This window comes from Diadema antillarum, unplaced genomic scaffold, assembly GCF_040938485.1.
Source record: "Diadema antillarum isolate AM-2024a unplaced genomic scaffold, OU_Dant_1.0 seq00000998_RagTag, whole genome shotgun sequence".
Lineage (NCBI taxonomy): Eukaryota > Metazoa > Echinodermata > Echinoidea > Diadematoida > Diadematidae > Diadema > Diadema antillarum.
In genome coordinates, this window is record NW_027271836.1 from 1,273,620 (window position 1) to 1,297,526 (window position 23,907).

General features: G+C 38.7%; 1 protein-coding gene across 1 annotated transcript in view; it reads left to right on the plus strand.

Annotated features, from left to right (window-relative positions):
* LOC139742338 (uncharacterized) overlaps positions 1–23,907 on the plus strand; it is a 143,272-nt gene that overhangs the window by 46,338 nt on the left and 73,027 nt on the right. The window contains exons 4-5 of the mRNA XM_071652915.1: positions 10,107–10,358; positions 12,310–12,417. Coding sequence (XP_071509016.1) covers positions 10,107–10,358; positions 12,310–12,417 — 360 coding nt within the window. The remainder of the gene's footprint in view (positions 1–10,106; positions 10,359–12,309; positions 12,418–23,907) is intronic.

A 23,907-nucleotide genomic window follows, 5' to 3' on the forward strand; every position in this document is an offset into this window, starting at 1 on the left:
TTAAGGATTCTGAAAGAAAAAGTGTTCTTCTCTAGAACCAGAAGTGATAGAACAAAAATTGATACTATGATTGGGGGGGGGGGGGGGGGGTCCGAATTTGGACCCTAATTGTACATTTTCATCTTCTACTTGAGAATGCCTGTTCAAATTTTGGTAGAGCTGTGTGTAATTTAGATTAGTGACTGCGTGAAAGGTGAACTTGCGATACTCGGGTGAGCGCTAGACCCGCGGGTCTCTTGTTTTTTTAAGTCTGAAGACTCTCAAATCATATTCAGCCAGTGTTGGTGTAGGTGATTGAGCTTTGCTCTGTTCTGGGTGTACATACATGTAGGCCTACAACTGCATGTGATTTGAAGAATTTGTACTTACACATACATATACCAGAATAGTTAGGGCATCAATAATTCTGTTCCAGTGTTTGAGACACAGGTCCTGTAAAACCCAGAACATTTGAGGCATGGAATTTTTGTGAGTGGAGCAGACGGCCTCTTTTCACTGCACAAAACTTTCCGAATTGCCTCTGGCATTCAATGCATTGTGTAGACAATTTTTTTTTTTTTTTTTTTTGCATACCAAGTACTTTCGCAAATCTTGGCTCAAAAAATTCATGAAAATTGTATCCATGCAAAAATTTGTGGTTTTACAGTATATCATAAAAGTATAATACTGTAGTGTAATTTGTTATTGGCAGTTTTTGAGGAATGTTACTTGTATTTGTTTGAAAACTCTTTACTGTGCCACTGCTAAACACTGCAAAACCCATTATAGAATAGAAATGTGCCCTCTTACTGTTTTCACCATAATGTTTACTCTTGGCTGTGTTTCCTTTCAATAGTTGGGTTGTTCTCTAGGAGCTGTTCTTTGTAACATCTGACACAAACAAAATGTGGGTAGTAGTAATGGATAGACACAGGCAGAGTTGTACTTTAATCAGGTGTACATGTGGTACCTAAATCAGCCAAAAGCAGTCACTGAGATCATTGGATTGGGGACAATATTGAACCCCAAATAATTCCTTTTCTCTTGATATTGACTAAATTTGTGAGTCAAGTCTAGGGTGAGATGTGAATTTCAAGAGCCTTATGTGTTAGCTTCCCAACAAGTCTACTTGTGTTCATTGAGAATGAATAAGGTCATCATCAACAGAGCATGTACCACTACCAGAGGTCAATGAAAGAGGAAGCAACGGCCTGCTATTCTCTGTGACAGAGAAGACAAGAATTTATCCTTACCTTTTGCTATGCTAGCTCTTCCAAGATGCTGCTGATACTGGTTGTCGGGTAGGACAAAATAGATCACACACTTTTTCAGTCAAAATTCTCTTATGCTGGCAGGTGAAATTACAAATATGACATGATGATCAAAAAAAGGAACACAGAGATAGAAACAAAAGCAAAATAACAATTGTTCTAAAGTTGGTATATGACAGCTCGTATTGCACACATTTTGTATGTCATATACATTTGTACATAATTTTACAGCAGTACATCTATATCCATTCATCCATCTCACTAATTCTATCAACAATGTATATACATCTTCCTGTCTGCCTACCTACTTTATCTATCCATCCATCTATCCATTCATCTATCTATCTATCTGTCTATCTATCTATCTATCTATCTATCTATCTATCTATCTATCTATCTATCTATCCATTACTGTCTGTCTGCCTATAGTTGTAGGGCCTACATCTTTTCCAAAATGAATATCAATACTTAACATGTGTACACGTGCTGTTGTGTGTGAATTCATTTTTTCTTTCTAGACCAAAGTTGCATTGTTTTCGATGATACCTGGGTGTCTGCCTCTGGTGATGGACAATGATGCAGATATGGTCACCAAGTAAAACAAGTAAAGGAATGTCTGGCTGCTTTCTTCCAGTCTTGGTCTGTTGAGTCTGGGTGACTCACACCGTGGCCCTGTATGACTAATGCCGTGTACATGGCCAGCATCTTGTCTCCGGCTGGAATAAATATTTTCTCTAATTTCACTTGCACAAGGGCTTTTCCATCGGAGAGTGATTCAGGGGGATGGTACCGGCGGACCATTGTTCGTCCGATCAGTGGCGTGATGTGCATCTTTCTCATGCTTAATAGTTCATAATCCGACCGAATTGGTTTGATCGAGTGAATCACCTCGGAGCGCACATCCTACCATTGTCATTCTCGATCACATCTTTACCCATTGAGATGGTGACCACCCATAAGCTTTCGTGATTAAACTATAGGCGAGTGACTTGATGGTATAATTAACCATTTGCTGGGATGGGGGGGGGGGGAGGGAGGGGGGATAGGGAGGAGGAGATGAAATTACTCAATGAAAGAATCTATAAAGGACTATTTAGATACCCATCCCACGAGGCATGCAAGGGCAATTCAATCGTTCATAGATGATTTTTTGATAGTGAAGTGTACAATGCTTGCCGTGATTCGGACACGTTGGACAGAGCAACTCAAAGAATGAACAGGTATGCACCAGTCTGTCTGAGGTTAATGTGTCTTTTTTTTTTGGGGGGGGGGGGGAGTTGTAGACTCTTGTTTGTTTTAATTTATAATGGTCTGTTGGTATGTCAATATATACATTGTATATACAAGAAGGTAATGATCTGGAGTGTAAGCCATAAACTAAGTAAAGTATTTAAGGATATTATATGTGTACATACTGACCTTTGTCTCCCTGTAACTTTTTTTTTTGAAGGGGGGGGGGGGTGTAATGGAAGGGAGCAGGAAACACAGTCACTACCTGACACAATCGTCTAATTGAATTTTCCAGTTGACTGGTCTGCCGATGACAGAAATCAAGATATGATTTGAGGACTGGAATCATAGAAATTCTAGAATGTCTGTCACCAATGGTGCTGCTGAGAGTGTGCTGTTCCAGTTGTAGAGTTTGAAGTACTGTGGATGTTTGTCTGCAGGTCCAACAATGCACAGTTATGTGGTGATGAAATATGTGAAACAAGTTGTGAGGGCAGTCGGCGCAGTGTTTCTTTGGTTTTTTGGCACGGAACATTTCTCAAGTGGTGCTTCTTGACCCCATAACCTTTTCTGCATTATTGATATCTTCCTCTTTCAGACCCAATTTTTCTCCCTCTTTTTCTCCCCCTCTCTCTCATGTAATCCTATCTCTGTTTGAATCATGACTAACTTTTTTTCTCGTCTTATAGCATTTACAAGACACTTTAATCGTGGTTGTTTATGGATTGATTGCTGTGTGTATCTTTTTGAAGGAAAAGTGTATCAGAAGAGAAAGCCATTATGGATGAATGCGCCAAATCACAAGCAACAGATCATTAGAGATTTGAATGAATCCAGGTGTTTTTTTTTCTTTAATGAAACATAATTATGATAACCAATGGATTGCTTTAAAATCTTTTGATATTTTTTTCTTATGGCAATCCCACGAGGTATCTTCTATCACTGGCCTTGGCTACAAGCAACATGTGCAAGACATTAAATTTGATGCTCATTTTCAGCTCTGCAGATGTAACATGCCACATTGTTTTTAACATGGAATAATGCCACGTTTCATGAACCATCAATGGGTTTAAAAATTCCAGACATGCAGATATGCAGGCATCCCTATTTTATGAACCTGTGTCATTCATTAGGATATTGTAGAATCTTCGATGTGTAGATGAGTAGGCTCTCTCTCTGGAAAAGTAAACAGGAAGCTCATAAAATTTTCCACAGGTACCTTAAAGTTATGCTTTCAAATTTGATGTGAAACTGAACTTTTGGAATGTGAATGTTAATGTACACTCCCCAAATAATCAAAATTGATAGGTTGTATTTTTGTTGGATTAAGTAAGTTCTTGGATTAAAGTATTTGTATGTACTGTGAAATACAAGTGAATTAATATGCTTCCCATAGGAAAGTTTGCACAGCAATAGCAATTTAAACATGATGATTAAAATGATATTGAGATAAAATAGCTTTTTTTTTGTATGCAAAAAGACGATACACTGTAGATTTTCCCAGAAAGAAAGATATATTATGTAGAGGAGCTCTGACAGAAGAAAAATTAAGGCCCATTACTTTTTCTCCCCATATTGTGCACCTAATCAGTGTGCAGGATGCATATTTATGATGATTACTTTCTGGGTCCATCAATCTTAGTCACCCAACAGATATAATTTGATGTCACTGTCATTATGGGAGCAAGGAGGACAAAGTGGTAGCTGGATACTCTTGATTCGGGCAGGCTCTCATTTTCTTTTTTTCATATCATGATTCATTTTTTGTTATATTTCTGTGTTTATTCATATTTATTTTGAAATCAATTATTTATTAATTCATTTATTTTTGTCAAGCTCTTTATTCTTATTCTATCTTTTTATGTTTTGATTTGTTGTTGGTATTCATACATGTACATATTCAATTTCATGTTTAGCTATTCATTTATTTGTCAAAGAGGGATTATCAACTTATAATTTTTTCAATGGTAATCAATATATCTTTAGACCGATAATATTTTCCCTTTCGTACACATTATCAGCTTTTTTGTGAGCACATGTATCCATTTGTTTTCCTTTCAATGATGTTGGTCTCAAACCTGTTTGTACTATATTTGTATCCATATGTCAGGTCTGTATTTTCCTCTTTTTTTTGCTTTAAATGTCAAGTCCCAATAACGCACGTAGCCCCTGAGTTTGGAGTATGTGGGTATGGTTTTGAATGAGAGAAGGTGGCTAGTATTTCTTTACCTAATGTTGTTATTTTTTTAGGGGGGGGGCAAAAGAAAAAAAGGGCTAGGTGAGATTTCTCCGTCAATAGGACCCAATCTCCTCTAGTCGGGAGGCAAGATATTTCACAGGAAGTGGTCAAGAAAGCGTGTTCTCTAGGCACACTTCCTGGTAATTTAACTCCAGATCTCGCATGGCTGCTTCCCATCACGCATGGCAGAGGTGTGTCCCCCGTACACCCATCACAATATTTGAGCTCTGTAAACATGAGTTCTGCCTCCAGTGCCGACATGTATGATCTGAAAGAAAAACACTGACAATGTCATTCAACAGTAGCTGCTTTTCTAATACAGGTTATTGGTAGTTGATTAGATATGTGAACAGATTGCTAAGCAAATCAGCTCCATGTTTAATTGATTTCTAACAGGCATTTCACTTTGGCTTTTTCTTTTGTATACAGTTTTATCTATTGATTTACTGAGCAATGATATTGGTAAATGTATTTCATCTGGATCTTTTGAAGGAGGAAAAAAGGGAGTGGTGTTAGTGGCATCATGATAAAATCTACAGTGAGATAATTATGCTGGCAATTATTACCAAGCTTGCCATGCAACATGTAGATGGATTGTACAAGGTGAATGTATTGTATCTTGTACTAACTTCCACAAGTTTTAACTGTAGTGGGTATTTTTGAAAGAAAAATCTCACGTTATGTGATGTGATGTGTGTAAGGCCGTCTCTTTCGTCATTAGTAATGCGGACAAAGACAGGTTGAGTGGGTGTTCGAAGCCTTCTCTTTGTTTGACAAACACAAATGACTGAAACCTTGTACTTTGTTCATTGGGTATTCATTTTTATATAATATCTGACTTGACTTGAGTGACAGCTGGTGTTGTGTAAAGTCTGGCCATCAGGTTGTCAATAAAAAAGAAAAGAAAAAAAAAAGAAACTTTTCTCAGTCAAAGCTTCTGCATAGTTAGTCTTTACTTCTGAGCTCTCCAGATCAGTGTGGTTGGATCTTACAAAATGAATCGTGACAGTATATCGTCGCTGGGGTGATTTAGACCTTGTATCTGCAATTTTGGTGAAAATGAGTTTTTTGGATTAATGGTCAAATAATGGGTTAAGTGATGTCCTGTCCAAATCCCAATTGTCTTATTCCAAAAATGAAGCCACCACGGCATGTCAAAGGAAAGGCTATCCCATTCGCCACAGTGCTTTGGCCGCCATGTTTTTTGGCTCTCCTGAACATTTGACATTTTGTAGATACGACGTCTTATCGCCCCAGCGACAATATAGGCTTGTGAGCATGCTGGTGGGCCAGACTGGTGCCAGATTTTGGTTTGAAACCATTGCCAAGACTTTGTGTAAGACTAATGATGTTTTTTAACCCTTTCTGTGCCGGATACTTTGGACAGTGTGTAATAACTAGGTGGTTTTCTGTGCCAGTCAGTACTCAAAGCACACAGAGGAGTAGCACTGATTGTGGGGACATTCGGCCAGTACTATTTTTATAGGCAACCGTGTTGCACACATTCATCAGTTTTTGTGGGGTTTTTTTTATTACCAGAGATAATTTGTTGGATTTTTCAGCGTGCATTTTTGTGCATTTGAATGTAGAACAGCATACATGTATAAATGTCTTCAGTTGTGTGATATTACCCTGAAATTGAAGTAATGAAAAAAGTGAAATTCACTTTTGAAATTACAGTCTTGTGATGTGAATGAACTACACGTGTAGCAGATGAAAGGTTGTGGTTTTGAATCAATACATACATAGTTTGTGTTAGCCTTTAAAAAAAAAAACTTCTTCATTTCCATCATGTATTTCTTTCCAGGTAACATTGTTTTTGGTTAAGGAATGATAGGTTCATTGTTTGTGCGTGAGCACAGGATATCTACATATCTAGAATGGTCTATTTAGAATATGATAGAAGAGTTACTTAGAAAAAATTCAGGTTGAGAGAATTATTTGGAGTATGAACAACAAGATGTCAGTCAACCTGGCTTGAGGCAGTCAAACAAATACAACAGTTTATGATCTGCAAATTTTCACAAGACAGCAGATCTGGCATAAAAGTGAAATCTGTAGAGTGTGATTTTTTGAAAAGACTGTCAGAGAATCTCGTATTGAAGAGCATGCCATCAATTCGTCAAACTTCATCTGAAGTTTAGAGTGGAAATAAACCCTCCGCTGGATACTGTAGTTGGCATCATCGTGAATTCTTCCCTGGTCTGGTACCTCCCAGGGGTGCTCTTCCAGGTACAATGATTCCTTGATGTGAAAAACGTGACCACCGCGGTCACATCTTCATCAGACTGAAGTGCGAAGTAGCACACTTTTCCCATCCCCCTCCTCTCCCCCCCCCCCCCCCATCGGCAGATTGGCTCGTTCATGAAATAGCCTACTATTGGCCAACTTCTCTGCGTGATTACACTGCCATCCTCTGCTGATCGTCCTTTTCTGTCCCCCCCCCCCCTCCCCCGAATAAGAAAGAGAAGACACTGAACATAAAAATGAAGGAAGCTCCAGACAGATCAAGATTAATCGCAAGATTAGTAGAGCTTCCTGTGTACTGCCATTTTTTTTTTCCTTTTTGATATGTAATAATAATAATACTACATTTATAAAGCGCGTAATAAGCACATGTTTCTCTATGCGCTGTACAATTCAGATACAACATACAAACAAATGACTAACAAATGTAACACTCAACATAATAAATACAATAATTAACAAAAAAATGTGTAGAGATCACCAGAATCATTCAGGGTGAAAAACATGGGTCATGATGCAAGCGATGTCTCATTTCGGTGATTTTTAAAAAATTTTTAATCTGGCATTTTATATAGAAGTAGATTTGCTAAATGTTGATCATCAAAACACATAGACTCTGCCATCGGTGTTAAATAGCAACTTGATACCATTTGACTTTTGCGTCTTAAAGGACAAGTCCACCTTCATAGACATTGAGTGAATGCAGCAATATTGAATTGAATTGAACTGAATTGAATTGAATTGAATTGAAAAACTGAATATCAATAGAATGCAGCAGTGAGATTTTGAGGAAAATCAGACAATCTATTCAAAAGTTATTAATTTTTAAAGTTTCTGCTCAGTCACTGCTGGATGAGAAGACTACTGCAGCTTGTGATGTCACATGTGTACAACAATATAAAGAAAACAAAGAAAATTCAACATATTCTCACTTTTCATGCATAATAAAAGAAGGCTTGACTTGCCTCTTTCAGAAGGCAGGGGGAATAATATTACCCTTAACATACATCAGTGACAAGTCGAGGAAATGTGCACTTTTTTCAAAAAATGAAAATACAGCTTCTGTACGTGAAATTCTCTTTTTCCTTTGTTGTACGCATGTGACATCATACACTGTAGTAGTCTTCTCATCCAGCAGAGACTGTGCAGACACTTTAGAAATTCATAACTTGTGAACGGATTGTCTGATTTTCCCCAAACTTTTACTGGTGTGTTCTACCAATATTGCTGCATTCACTCAATCCACATGTATATGAAGATGAACTTGTCCTTTAAATTTATCATTTATTTTTAGAGCCCAATTTTGATCCTCTTTAATCACTTTAATCCAGTTGGGACGGACTGACTTTGCTAAAACACGCATTTCCCATAGACACCTGCCCGAGTATACTTGGGACTCGTCTTTAATGGGTTAAAAATGCATTTCATTTATCTAGTGTCTTTCTGGCATTGAATTTGCCAGGCATGTGAATGTGTACTCTGAACTCAATCATTGAATAAGGGCTTAAATAAGTGTGCATGCTATACATGTGTAGTTGTATATATGTCCATTATGATATTTTACCCCTTGAGAATGAACCTGCTGCATTTCCAAGATGATAGCATGGTGAATCTGTCACAATTCTGAGTGTTTTATTTCCTCCAGTGTCTTCTCTTTCTGTTTTTTTTTTCTTGATTTTTTTTTTAAGGCAGCAATACAAAACTGTTAGTCCAGAAGGTTTGACAGTGCCATGATATCACTAGCATTTTCTTTGTGAAATTGACAATCTGGATCACTTCAGAGCCTCAATCAAGACTCAAATTTTTCACCGACATTCAATTGCTAACTCTCTTGGAGGAGTCTGCACCTTTGAATATTTCTATGACAGATATATGGCGCTATACAAATGCTGTGGTGGATCATCATCATCATCATCATCATCATCATCATCATCATCATCATCATCATCATCATCATCATCATCTTCCTGTATGAATAGCAAAGATCCGAAGTCTTAATTATACCGCTGCTGTCTACATTTAGATTGTCTTGTGATTTGAAACTGATATGTGCCGATGATGAAATATTTTTTTCCCATGCAATTCAACTTCATAGTAGTTGCAATATTATCCTTCCTGTCTCTGTCACATTTTGTTTGTAAGCCTGTTTATGAAGGATAATATTCTGCATACTCATTCTACCAGTATCATTACCCTGTTATGAAGTCCCATGAGCTCTTTTCAGCATTCTTTACATTCTTATAATCATGTAAAGAGTGTTCAAAGGATGTCTGACATTTCAATGCCCAGGAGCGGTAGGTTGTTGGCAAGAAACAGAAGATGCAGCATACCTTTATGAGCTACTTGTGTAGAGTGGAGAACATGAAAATCCTTTAATCATGGCAGGTTCAATATCTGATTGCAAGAAGTGGTGCAACTGGAGGCAACTACTCTTGCCCACGTTAATGCAAACCTCCCCCGCAAGCAAGTGCTGTGAGTTGGACGGCATTGACATGGGCCAAACTGCCACAGACTCGTAATATGCCATTTGTTGCAAAGCGAGTCAGAATGCCGCCATCATTTTTCGTCCAAGGCATCTTCCAGATGTCCAAGGGGGCAAAGAAGGGGGTTAACTGCTGATAAACTTGTGACAAGTAATGGCTGCTTGAAGCGGTTGACTGTGAACTGTAGATGTGATTGATTGTCTTCCTACATAGCTTCTGTGTGAGGCTGCCTGTGACATAATACTGCATAAGAGATTATGAACAGTAGTGATTGATGATAGCAAAGAAGTATGTGTGCTTTTCCTGTTACAGTAAGTAATGGTAACACTTAAAGGCACATCGCAAATATCACCAAATAAGAATGAGAAATTATTTGTCTCTATATGTAACAGTTGCTGGTGGGTGTTTCTATTCTGTAATAGTAGAAAACACCAAGCAACAAAAAGAAGAGTAGTTTCCTGTTTATATGATTTAAGAGCATATGATTATGATTTTAACGACTGCCAGCATCATTTCAATATTTCGTGCATATTTCATGCATAATGATACCTATAGAAAGTGCAAATATCATTAAAAAGATAACAGATCTAATAAGACCATATTTTAATAGTGTGATTGAACATTCCTGTTTTGTTTATATGCTTTTTCTGCGTGTAGAATGAGCGAGCCAAAATACTCAGGCCCTCCAAGAACCAGCACCGGCAGTACACCCTGACCAGCCCCTTCTCCGCCCTGCAGCGGGACAGCGAGAAGGCGGGAGGGGGGCGGGGCGAGTCTGAGGAGGAGAAGAAGAAGGGGATGGACACCAAGGATGTGGTGGCGTCGCTCCACGCCGTCATCGAGCAGCATCGGAAGGCAGAGGAGAGGATGAAGGCCCAGCTGGAGGCCCTCAAGGCCAGCCACACCAAGGTGAGGAAGGGGGCATCCTCTATCCCATTCACCATCATCACTGGTAGACAGTGGGTGTGGTCATTCTTGATCACCATGGTAGACGGCGGGTGGGGTCGGGGCTTGTTTGAGCAACATCCACCGGCAGGGTTTGTACAGCATTGACCCGTGCTTATTGTTACTGTTTCATGTTACTGAGATATGTTTCTTTTAGTGTTCCTGATGTTGAGCATTGAAAAATTCAACACCCCACCCCCCCCCCCAAAAAAAAAAGAAAAAGAAAAGAAAAGCGAAAGCAAAAACAAAAACAAATGCACAAAAACAGAATGTCAGAAAAATATGTGTTTCTGTATGGAGGAGTCATCTCCTTACAGGCATTGGATAGATTTTACAAAGCATCATAGAACATGTCCATTTAAGAAATTGTGGAATTAGTGACATAATGGATAAAATTACAGGGTACATCAACCACAAACATGCTTTCAGTCCATGCAGAAAGCATTACCTCAATTACATGGATTGATCTGTGTATTCAGGGGCGGAGGGGTGAGGCGGCATGTTGGATGACTCCATTCATTGAGGTGGCTACAACTTCTTCATCGTCATATTTTGCTGAAATTCTTAATTGATCCGTTGCTGTTTATCGTTACTTTCATCTAAAGTAAATTTGCCCATGGCACACAATATCTCTGTGGTCTGTTTTTTCTTTCCTCTCCTGTGGGTAGCAATCTTTCTAGGGTAATGTCTCTCCAGGGTATGTTATCTTCCAAATAACATTCTCCTTGAAAGAAAGGCCCCATGAGCATTGATGGAATCTGTCGTGCACAGTTTTTGCTGCCTTTAGATTGCCGCGATTGGCGTAAGGCGTCTCCTTTTATCTGGGACTAAGTGAGCATTTTAGATTTGCTTCTTGCAAGTGGTACTTGTGTTAGAACATACTCAAGACACTGTAAATAGAGCATGACATTGCACCCTTAATGTCAAATTCGCATTTGTGTATGTGTGTGTGACATGCATATACTGCTCATGTCACTTATTGCATCTAAGCCTTCTGGAGGATAGCCTCTCTCTTCAGGAGTCATTCCCAAAACCTGCTGAAAATTTACGAGAAGATGATTCTATGTTTTGAACCTGAGCAACGAGCGTCAAAGTTTGCCTCAAGGTTGCCAGCTATGATAAATGAAAGGAAACCTTGAAATTCATTTCTCATTTTTTTTTCAAGAACACACAGTATCTTTCAGCTGCTGTGTCTTAAAGAGAATATCCATTGACATGTGATGACATCTGATTCATTGTCTGCAGATATGAAATGGAGACCACTGATTTACTATACATCGTTCTTATGTCACAGTATATGAAAGAGGCCACATGTGACCACTCATAAACCAGTTTACAGTAACAGTTTGAGCATGTCCAGATAAAGGTTAATGCAGACCTTCTCTTGAACTTGAATTGTTGCCAAGGTACCGAGTTTGAAACTCTGGATAGATCTTGATGAAAACTTTGTTATAGATGTTGATTTGTAAACTAGCTGCATACAGCCAGTGGGAATGTTCAGGTGAATACTGTGAAGCAAGGAATTTTTTATGACAGTTTTGCAAATTGTTGCTGGCATTCAATGATATAGTGTAGACAAAAAAAAAATTGCATGCGTCTTAGTTTTGCAAATCTGGGCTCTCACAAAATTTGTGAAATTAAAATGCACATGAACATTTCTGGTTTTACAGTCTGTTTTTTTAAAACCAAATCAACAAAAGGCATTCATGCAGCACTTCCACATTAATTGCCATTTTCTACTTGGCTTTTTTCAACTGTTCATCAAATGAAAAACGTGATCCATGTCTTCGAAAGTCTGTGATGCAGAGGTCAGTGTAGACCATTGCCATGATTGTGAACTGGCTTATGCAGAAGAGACATTACGTATACCATGGGGACATGTTTAACGTGAAGTGTATTCTCCTCCCTGTAACAGGCCGTGACCGAACTGGAGGACGAGAAGAGGAAACACGCCCAGGACACGGCCCAGGGCGACGACGTGACGTACATGCTGGAGAAGGAGCGGGAACGACTGATGCAGCAGGTAAGGATTGCAGAGACCGAACTCTCTGCCGTGGAGATGGTGAACTAGAGGGATCGTATAGTTTCGGTTGAGACTTAACTTCAGGTTTCTAACATTTTTTGGTGAGGTAATGAGAAACCTCTCATGAAATATGAAAGAGCATGTAAATCAGAGAGGAATTCAACATTTATTTGATGAAAATTGGTTTTGAAATGACTGAAATATCCAAAAAGAGAGCGATCCCAATAAAATGTGGGACCCACCTTTTATTAGGATTGCTTTGTTTTTACCTTGTTTTTGGATGTCTCAGCCGTTCCAAAACCCATTTTCATCTAATATTCATCTTAGGATGGTATGCACTGTATTATTTCATAAGTGGTTCCTTGGTATCTCGCGAAAAGTTAAAAGCCCAATCTTCATCTACACCAATACTGTACTGTCCCTTTAAGAAAAAGCAGTGATTGCAATGTACACCAAGTAGTCGTAGCCACCTTTTGAAAGCCATAGGTACAATGTATTTCAGAAAATCCAGGATGGCAGAGGGCGTTAAGGTAGCATGATGGATTTTCCGATGTGGACAAGCCTTTCATCATAATCATTGTGTAATACTGTATGCGCCATATATTCAGCGAGTGTAATTTTACGCGAATCGGGACTTACTGACAGTTTTGTGAGTTGTTAAATTTGCCTTCGGGTAGTACAGTAATGAACGGAGAAATATATGCATTCATTTGCATTCATGTTGTAATCAGAGTTGATATTTTGCATGTTGTTAAATTTGTGAATAGCACACAAAATTTGTGAAACTAAAACCCTTGCAAAATATATGGTTTATGGTGTACTAATTTTTTTAAAACCCAGTATCACATGACCCTTATATCAGCAATGGAATATATCTATGTGTTAGCATTGGTGTTTTTCCGCATTTGTGGATGTATATGTGTGTATGTGCGAGTATGTGTGCAACACATGATCTGCAAAATCCAGATGAATTCCACACACTATCTTATGAATTGTATGGTGAGAATGTTCTTCTTCATGCCAAGAAACTGTTGGTTCATGTGAGACAGAGGACACCCCTCCCAGAGTCTGTTGATAAGCATCAAAGCATCTGATGTGTGAAAGAAAATCTTGAATTTCAATCTCCCATATAGACAGCAGGGATGCTCCTTGGTTTGCTGACAGATGTGCAGTTGAATTAGAAAAGACAGTACGGCTGGTGATGGAGAAGGGGGCCCCGGGTTTTGAAAAAGACAACAAAAAGAAAAGGCTTTGAGAGAAATGCATGTTATGTCATGCCATGCAAATTTTTGCTGTGCATCTTAAGGTGCAATGCGATATTGCGTACACATTGAGTGTTGTGTCTGATGGTGTTGGCGAAAAATGAGAAGAGAATGGGGTGGGGGGGGGGGAAGAACAGGCAAGCGTAAGAAGGAGAGAATGGATTGACAGGCTCACTTTGAGAATGGAAATAATCCATCAAAGAAAGAGGGGATTATTGAGGGGTTTTCAGAGGGGTAATGGATTTGTTTGAAGTGGGTTTTCTTACATGGAAGTTTCACAGGCAGGGAAGAAAAGAATGAAAAGATTTGTAGGATTGTGTCTTGCAACTTATCAGCTTTGAGGAAACAAAATAAGGAGCAGTGAAGCATTGTGAAGGTGTGAAGGATAAATGATTTCTTCATTCATTCGTTTGATTCCGTTGAAAAACACAGGTTAGTCGTACTTATGAACAAGAAAGTCATGCAGTGCAGAAGAGAGACAGATGCTGTTGCTCAATCATGCGACGTTGCATCATATGGGGCCCCTCTCAGGAACTGTTTTGTCACCAATTTTTGCACTCTCTCAAGAAAACATGTCCCAGTGATTCTGTGCAAGAAAACTCAAGAACATCACATGACATTGCAACTGATTACAAATTGCCCTACATTGATGCATTAAAATAAGCAAGTGTTTCAGTAGTAGCAGTGATAAAAAAAAAATCATGCACATACTGTACACACTCCGGCTGGATTTGAACCAATGACCTCCTGATCACCGGACAGGCATCTTATCCCCTTGACCACAGAGCTTCTGCCCGACAACCAGGGCTGGTTCTAATCCTTATTGATAAATCCGACTTCAGAGCACTGTAACTTTTGGCGACCATAACTGGGGTGCTTCCAAAGAAAATAAAAAACACTTTCAATGGGTTATGAAATGAGCCAGGTGCATTGCTACAAACGTCAGTGCATATATTATCATTTGTTAGGCATACTTGAAGCCCCCCCCCCCCCCCCCCCCCCCCCGTTAGAAATTACCATAAAACCAGTACCCAAACCAAATTTGTCTTTAGCATGCAGCGGATACTCCATATCTATTCAAATTAATTGCAGTTAAATGCATTTAATTGCATCACTTGACATTCCTGCATATTCTCAACAGCGAAGGAAAACAAACTGTATGGAGTATTTCATTATTCATTTTAAAATAGCCCATGGGATGTCATGGTAGATGATTGCCATTTAAATGAGTCTATCCCCTTTTGCGGAAATTTGTGTGGTTTCACTCAGTATTTAACTGACCTATAGCTTTGTTTCTCACTATTTTTTTTTCTCCACAAAACAGCTTTATCCTTGGACACAATTCATGAATATGATTTAGTCCCTTTAAGCAGGGATGTTCTCCCTCATTTATAAGTGAGTGGATTTGATGGGGGGGGGGGGGGGGGCAAGGAAATGACTGGATGGGACGATTTCAAGTATTGACTTGTGAGAGCGTACAGGTTGAGGAGGATGTACGGAGTCCATAGGGCAGAATCCTGAGAGTGCTTCTGTGTACAATGAATGATGAATGCAGGCACCGAAATTTGTGTGGTTGCTTGGAGGAGGGAGGTTCATGAGGTTCAGCTCCTTTGTGGATCTGAACTCTGGGTCCATAGGACTGGGAGGTCAGAGGTCGGCGGTGTATAAAGGATGAAATTATTGCTCTTGCTTGGGGCATCTTTTTTTGCCTCGTTTCAAGGAACCCTGCTACTGACTCACTGTTCTGTGGATATGAAGAAAGTTGAGGTTGAAAAGTGCAGCTAACTTCGGCAGCCTTAGGCTTTGTTGTCGGAGGGCAGTGAATGGTTTGTGTCTGTGATTTCACCATTGGATGTGGTCTAATAGGTTGCGTTTGTAAGCAATAAAATTGTAGAATTGGGTACATTGTTCAACCGCAATGGCTGCGGACCCAATCGCATGAATGGGGTGAAAAGATTTTTCCTGCTCAAAAGATGGCAAATTCTTACCCATACATTGTGTTTTCCCTGTCCAGGATTAAGGTTCTCTGAGCCTTGTCAACAGCCTATGGGCAGCCTTCCAAGTGGAACAGCCATCTAATTTTTGTCAAATTTTGTACATTCATCATGATCACTTTTTTTCTTTTTCTATTTTTTTTGGTGGTATTTTGTCAGTTTCTGGCAAGTGCCTGTATCATATTGACATGTTTTCTCAAAATTGTAATACTGCTTACATGTACACTTCACAGTTGACCTTGACATTACAGGTTGAGAACATGAGTCATATATGATGTTAGATTGTTCTTTTGTGTTCATTAACTAGGGAAGAAACCTCAATGTCTGAAATTTGAATGTGCCGCGGTCATCGAATCACCATCATTGCATTCTACATCAATCCACATTACACAGTAATTTGTCTTGATGTAAATCCCTTGAGAAGTTGCTTACAGACACAACAGCTGAATTGAATGGTTGATGTAGGAAAAGGTACACACTAGATTTGATTTGAATCCAGTTCAATGAGATCAGATTGGATAGACATGGGCAAATAATTGTGTGACACAGGCAGTGTTTGATCGTGCAAGAGATGCACGCTTTCACCCTAGATTGATGGAGGAGGTTCACTTAGAATCGAATCAAGTAGAATTCGAAACCTTCAGAAGAAGGCCAGTGACTCGAGCCATTCAATCTGAGCTGCAAATATTCACGCAGGTCCACCAGCACATTACCATAAGCACGTAGGAAGGTGAGGGTTATTGGCATGAGGCGTGGGCGTCATAACAAGGAATCGGTGCTCTGGGACTAAAGCCAATGGGGGGGGGGGGGAACAGGGAGAAGAGGTTGGGAGGAGGTTGGGATGGGCTGCTATCAGTACCTGCCCACAGGCCATTATTTGTCGCCGTCCAGCTCTCCCTGTGACTGGGACCAATTCGGGGCTTGATTAAATCAGACAGAGAGAATCTCCTAGACAGTCGTGCTCAAACATCCCGTACCGTCAGCATATGGATTTTCTTCTACCTGTTTTTTTTTTTTTCTTAGTCCGTTTGTGCGTTCAGCCTCTTGGCGTGCTGATGGGCTGCCTCGTTGGAGAGGGCAGCTGAATGAGTCTTGGCAGAATTGGTTCACTTATGCTGGAGAAATCATCTTGGAATTACTCTGCATCCTTCATGTCTGTAGTCGCCTTCACACTGGTGGTGGTGAAATACCATGATATTTCACATGGTATACTTTATACGCCGAACATTTCGCGAGGTTTTTCTTTTTTCACGAATTTCGCGAGTCAGGTGCTGTTCACGAATTTAAACACACGCAAAAATATTAACTCTGCTCCCAACATGAACAGGGCTCGTACGCGTCATGGAATTTCTGGAAAGTCAGGGAATTTCAAAATACTTTTTCCAGAAGCAAAAAGTCAGGGAAAGTCAGGGAATCCATCTATTTCTTCTGGAAAGTCAGGGAAAATCATTTTTTCAAGATATTTGTTAAAATGATATTTGATTTCTCGTATCAACAAAGGAAGAATAGTTTGTCAAATTTGTGGTTTCTCGTATTGAGACCGTTTTCGTAACAAACTCCACGCACATTGGTGTCTAATTGCGTCTTTCATGGGCATGTGCACGTGTACTTGTGTGTATGACTATCGACTGGCAGTGATGTAAGGTGCCGTGGTGCCTTTGTGTACACATATGTACATACGTGACATGAGCGCTGCTGATGATGCGATTGGCATTATTTTAAATTGCGTGCATGATCGAAGCGTCAGTCATCTAATACAGGGCTCGACACTAGGGTGGGATTTCACGGAGCACGCGAACGATTTGCGAAGGACGCAAAATGGCAAAATCCAGCATTCGCATTTTGGTCTGCAAAAGATCGCCAAACGAACGTGAGGGTTCGGAAGCGTCGTCAATTGTTCGCGAATGTCGTTTTTACTTCGGCGAGAATTTCAAAAAAGTTTGAAATTTTCTGCGAACCTTTTCCGCACACTTGGTCGTGATTTGCTCGTGAATTGTTCTCGAAAGTGTCTTTAAAGCCTCGTCATATGCGCAAGACCTTCGCAAGACATGCGCGATGTTCGCAAAATGTTCGTGAAACCCCAAACAGACTCCGAAACTTTGGAGAATGTCTCGCGTATGTTACGCGAAGTTTTTCCGATCATTTTACGACGTAATCGCAAACTGTTCGCGTACCTTTTGAGACATTCTCGCGAACGTTTAGCGCACGTTTGGGGGATGTATGACCTCTACGTTTTCTACAAATAAAAATCGTAGCATATAATACACCTAAACATCAAACAATTATTAACAACTATAGTAACAAAAGAAATTAAAGACTAGCAAAGAGAAAGAAATGTTTGATATACACAAAAAATCGCAGAATACAGTTAAAATTAATCTAAAGTATGTAAAATTTCATTTGAAGTATAAAGATTATGTGTTGGAGGAACTGCAAAAAAAAAAAAAAAAGATCATATGCTTTACTAGTGGAGATAAGTCCTAGGGGAAAAAAATGTAGGCAAGCACACAATAGAAAAATGAGAGAAAAAGAAAGGAGAAATAGAGGAAAGAAAAAAAAATTCAACTCAAGACAGCTTCCACCTTTCCTTGGGTACATTTTCTCCCATGATTATTTAAAATTTTTCGTTGTTCGCATTTCCGTCGCGTGTTCTTCGTGTACGTAATATGCTGTACTTTAGCAATGATACACACGACATTCGCACATACGTCGCGGAAACTTCGCACAAATTGCGCAAGAATAGTTTTCGGCTTCATTGTCGGAAAACATTCGGAGAAAAACTTTTCCGAATGTTGGATTTTGTCATTCGCGTCCTTCGCAAATCGTTCGCGTGCTCCGTGAAATCCCACCCTAAGAGTGGGATTTCACGGAGCACGCGAACGATTTGCGAAGGACGCGAATGGCAAAATCCAGCATTCGTATTTTAGTCTGCAAAAGATCGCCAAACGAACGTGAGGGTTCGGAAGCGTCGTCAATTGTTCGCGAATGTCGTTTTTACTTCGGCGAGAATTTCAAAAAAGTTTGACATTTTTGGCGAACCTTTTCCACACACTTGGTCGTGATTTGCTCGTGAATTGTTCTCGAAAGTGTCTTTAAAGCCTCGTCATATGCGCAAGATCTTCGCAAGACACGCGCGATGTTCGCAAAATGTTCGTGAAACCCCAAACAGACTCCGAAACTTTGGAGAATGTCTCGCGTATGTTACGCGAAATCTGCGAAGTTTTTCCGATCATTTTACGACGTAATCGCAAACTGTTCGCATACCTTTTGAGATATTCTCGCGAACGTTTAGCGCACGTTTGGGGGATGTATTACCTATACGTTTTCTACAAATAAAAGTCGTAGCATACATCTAAACATCAAACAATTATTAACAACTACAGTAACAAAAGAAATTAAAGACTAGCAAAGAGAAAGAAATGTTTGATATACAAAAAAAAAATCGCAGAATACACTTAATATTAATCTAAAGTATGCAAAATTTCCTTTAAACTATAGAGATTATGTGTTGGAGGAATTGCTAAAAAAAAATCAAATGCTTTACTACTTGTAGTGGAGATAGGTCCTAGGGGAAAAAAAAAATGTAGGCAAGCACAGGATAGAAAAATGAGAGAAAAAGAAAGGAGAAATAGAGGAAAGAAATCAACTCAAGACAGCTTCCACCTCTCCTTGGGTACATTTCCTCCCATGATTATTGAAAAATTTTCGTTGTTCGCATTGCCGTCGCGTGTTCTTCGTGAACGTAACATGCTGTACTTAAGCAATGATACACACGACATTCGCACAAACGTCGTGGAAACTTCGCACAAATTGCGCAAGAATAGTTTTCGGCTTCATTGTCGGAACGCATTCGGAGAAAAACTTTTCCGAATGTTGGATTTTGTCATTCGCGTCGTTCGCAAATCGTTCGCGTGCTCCGTGAAATCCCACCCTAACGGTGGCCCGGTAGCCCGTGGCCACAAAAAAAAAAAAAGTTGGAGGATTGCCTTTACTTTTGGAAATGGACAGCGGTAACAATCGGCTCCGTAAGATGCTAAAATAAATGTCAGATGTTTGCTTTTAATTTTGGAAATGAATAACGGTAACATTCGACTCGGTATGATACTTAAATAAACGTCAGATGTCTGCTTATACTTTTGGAAATGAATAACGGAAATATTCAGCTCCGTAGGGAGCTAAAATTAATGTCAGATATTTGATTTTGCGTTCGGAAATGAATACGGATAACATTCGGCTCCGGAAGATGCTGAAATAAATGTCGAATGTTTGCTTTGACGTTCGGAAATGAATACTAATAATATTCAACTCCGTACGATGATAGAATAAATGCCGGATGTTTGCTTTTACGTTCGAAAGTAAATAGCAATAACATTCAGCTCCGGAAGATGCTAAAGTAAATGTCGAATGATCCCTTTGACGTTCGGAAATGAATAACAATAATATTCAACTCCGTACGATGATTAAATAAATGTTGGATGTTTGCTTTTACTTTCAAAAGTAAATAGCAATAACATTCGGCTCCGGAAGATGCTAAAATAACTGTCAGATGATTGTTTTTACGTTCGGAAGTGAATAGCAGTAATATTCTGCTTCATACGATGATTAAATAAATGTCGGATATTTGCTATTATATTTCGAAATTAATAACAGTAATATTCAGCTGCGTTTGATGGTAAAGTAAATGTCTGATGTCTGCCTTGACGTTCAAAAATGAAAAACAGTAACATTCGGCTCCGTACGATGCTGAAATTATTGTCAGATGATTCATTTCACTTTCGGAAGTGGACAGCAATAACATTCGGCTCCGTACGATAATAAAATAAATGTCAGATGTTTGCTTTCAAATTTGGAAATGAATAACGGTAATATTCTGCTCCGTACGATGCTAAAATAAATAATAGATTGTTGCTTTTACATTTGGAAATGATTAACGGTATCAATCGGCTCAGTTAGATGCTAGAATGAATAGCGGATGCTTGCTTTCACGTTCGGAAATGAATAAGGATAACATTCAGCTCCGTAAGCTGCTAAAATGAATGTCAGTTGTTTGCTTTTAATTTTGGAAATTAATAACGGTAATATTCGACTCCGTATGATACTTAAATAAACGTCGGATGTCTGCTTATACTTTTGGAAATGAATAACGGTAATATTCAGCTCCGTATGGGGAGCTAAAATTAATGTCAGATATTTGATTTTGCGTTCGGAAATGGATAAGGATAACATTCGGCTCCGGAAGATGCTGAAATAAATGTCGAATGTTTGCTTTGACGTTCGGAAATGAATACTAATAATATTCAACTCCGTACGATGATAAAATAAATGCCGGATGTTTGCTTTTGCGTTCGAAAGTAAATAGCACTGAAATTCAGCTCCGGAAGATGCTAAAGTAATTGTCGAATGATCCCTTTGACGTTCGGAAACGAATAACAATAATATTCAACTCCGTACAATGATTATGTCTGATGTTTGCTTTTATAATGTTCGAATGTAAATAGCAATAACATTCAGCTCCGGAAGATGCTGAAATAAATGTCGGATATTTGCTTTGACGTTCGGAAATGAATTAAAATAATATTCAACTCCGTACGATGGTAAATAAATGCCGGATGTTCGCTTTCATGTTCGAAAGTAAATAGCAATAACATTCAGTTCCGGAAGATGCTAAAATAAATGTCGAATGATCCCTTTGACATTCGGAAATGAATAACGATAATATTCAACTCCGTACGATGATTAAATAAATGTCGGATGTTTGCTTTTACGTTCGAAAGTAAATAGCAATAGAATTCAGCTCCGGAAGATGCTAAAGTAAATGTCGAATGATCCCTTTGACGTTCGGAAATGAATAACAATAATATTCAACTCCCTACGATGATTAAATAAATGTCGGATGTTTGCTTTTACTTTCAAAAGTAAATAGCAATAACATTCGGCTCCGGAAGATGCTAAAATAACTGTCAGATGATTGCTTTTACGTTCGGAAGTGAATAGCAGTAATATTCTGCTTCATACGATGCTAAAATAAATGTCGGATATTTGCTATTATATTTCGAAATTGATAACAGTAACTTTCATCTGCGTTTGATGGTAAAGTAAATGTCTGATGTCTGCCTTGACGTTCAAAAATGAAAAACAGTAACATTCGGCTCCGTACGATGCTAAAATAATTGTCAGATGATTCATTTCACTTTCGGAAGTGGGCAGCAATAACATTCGGCTCCGTGCGATAATAAAATAAATGTCGGATGTTTGCTTTTAAATTTGGAAATGAATAACGGTAATATCCTGCTCCGTACGATGCTAAAATAAATAACAGATTGTTGCTTTTACATTTGGAAATGATTAACGGTATCAATCGGCTCAGTTAGATGCTAGAATAGATAGCGGATGCTTGCTTTTACTTTTGAAAATGAATAAGGATAACATTCAGCTCCGTAAGATGCTAAAATACTAGTAAATGTTGAATGATTGCTTTCACAATCAGAAATGAATAACGGTAACTTTCGGCTCTTTACAATGCCAAAACAAATGTCGGATGTTTACAAATGTCTGTAAATGCTCCCACTTTATCATTTCAAACGTAAGTTTTGACCACCTACATGTAAATAGGCATCAACTTTTATGATAACTCTATTCATTTATTTTAGACATGGGTACCTATATCACGTCAGTAATACTTAATATTTATTTTTCTATGTTTAGTAGGACCGATTTAGTTTTTCTTGTGTTTTTCTTGTTTTTTTTGGGGGGGCCACCAGATTTTACTTTCGGGCCACCAAAAAATAGAAATCAATGATTTCGGTGGCCGGATCGGGCCACCAAAAATAGAAGTTAGTGTGGCGCCCTGTCTAGTAACACGAATGTATGATTACTTTTGGATTAAGATAGTGCTTTGATTTTGATATAGAATTTGAATTAAAGCATTTTACCACAGAATATTGACAACACAATCATTTCAATGTAAATAATAATCATCTTCCCTCTCCTTTATACTTGAGGATGTTAAGGCTTAGATAATTGTGCGTACATTTATTATTGAACTTGATCAACTGCATTATCGATATCCAAGAAAAAAACTAGAATTGTGAAATTCTATGTACAAATTCAAAGGAGAGTTGTCCTCTTGTGATATCACATATTCTGGCATAGTTCTGTCCAAAGAGGGCAACATACACACTTTTGCATAATTCTTGTTAACAGGTTATCCAAATTTGCTCAACATTTTACTGTTGGGTTTCTAAAATTGTTTTCTACTCACCTAATCCACGTTGTTGTTTGGGGAAAATTCCCCTTTAAGGTGCTTCCTTCAGAACAAAGCATAAGTGTGTATAACCGAATATACACACTTGTTTTGTGTTTTGCTTCCTAGTATTATGATGATGTATTTTTACACACTTTAGAATAAGATGTGTACATCGTGTAAAATAGTCATGGAAATTTACATTTTCTGCTCTGGAAAGTCATGGAAAGTCAGGGAATTTTGAAAATGTGGAAGCGTATGAACCCTGATGAATGTAATGTGCATGCATACATTTCTCTGTTCGGTATTGTGCTCCACAGTTGTGAATGTAACCACTCGCGAAATTGTCGGGAAGTCCCAATTCGCAAAAAATTAGACTCTAAAAATATGTGGTGTATGCAAAATGCAACGCAATGCGCCACGAAATACAGTTTGTCCATGGGGGAATATTGTGGTATTTAGGGTGGTAATTCAAAACTTTGCATGAAATACATATAGGAGATTTGAGTGTGACTCCTGTGACAAAATATACCATTGATCATACAGTGGTGTATTTTGCGTGTGACTTGACACATGTCCCGTCTTTTCCGTGTAGTGAATTAAAGATTCTTGGAGAAATCAACAAAGAAAATAGATCACATCAAATCACAGTATTATTTTGTGCACTGCAGCATGCAATGTACTTATATTGTATTCCTTTAATGATAGTTTCCAGAAGTACATGTATTCTGTGTGTATGGAGCAGCCTGGTGTTCCCATTTCATATCCGTCAAATGCTATTGCATTTTTGGTAGAATTCCCATGATTGAGGAAGCTATAGAGAGAGGTAATAAAGGGGGTATCTCACTGGGCAGTAAACATTTGCGAATGTTTTTCTTGTTGAATTCAAAATTTCTTTGCAACAAGAAAAACTGTAAGCGATAATGAAAACTGCTTGCGAATTTGATTGCAACTTTTAACAGACTTGATTGTATGTTCAAAGTTTCTTTGC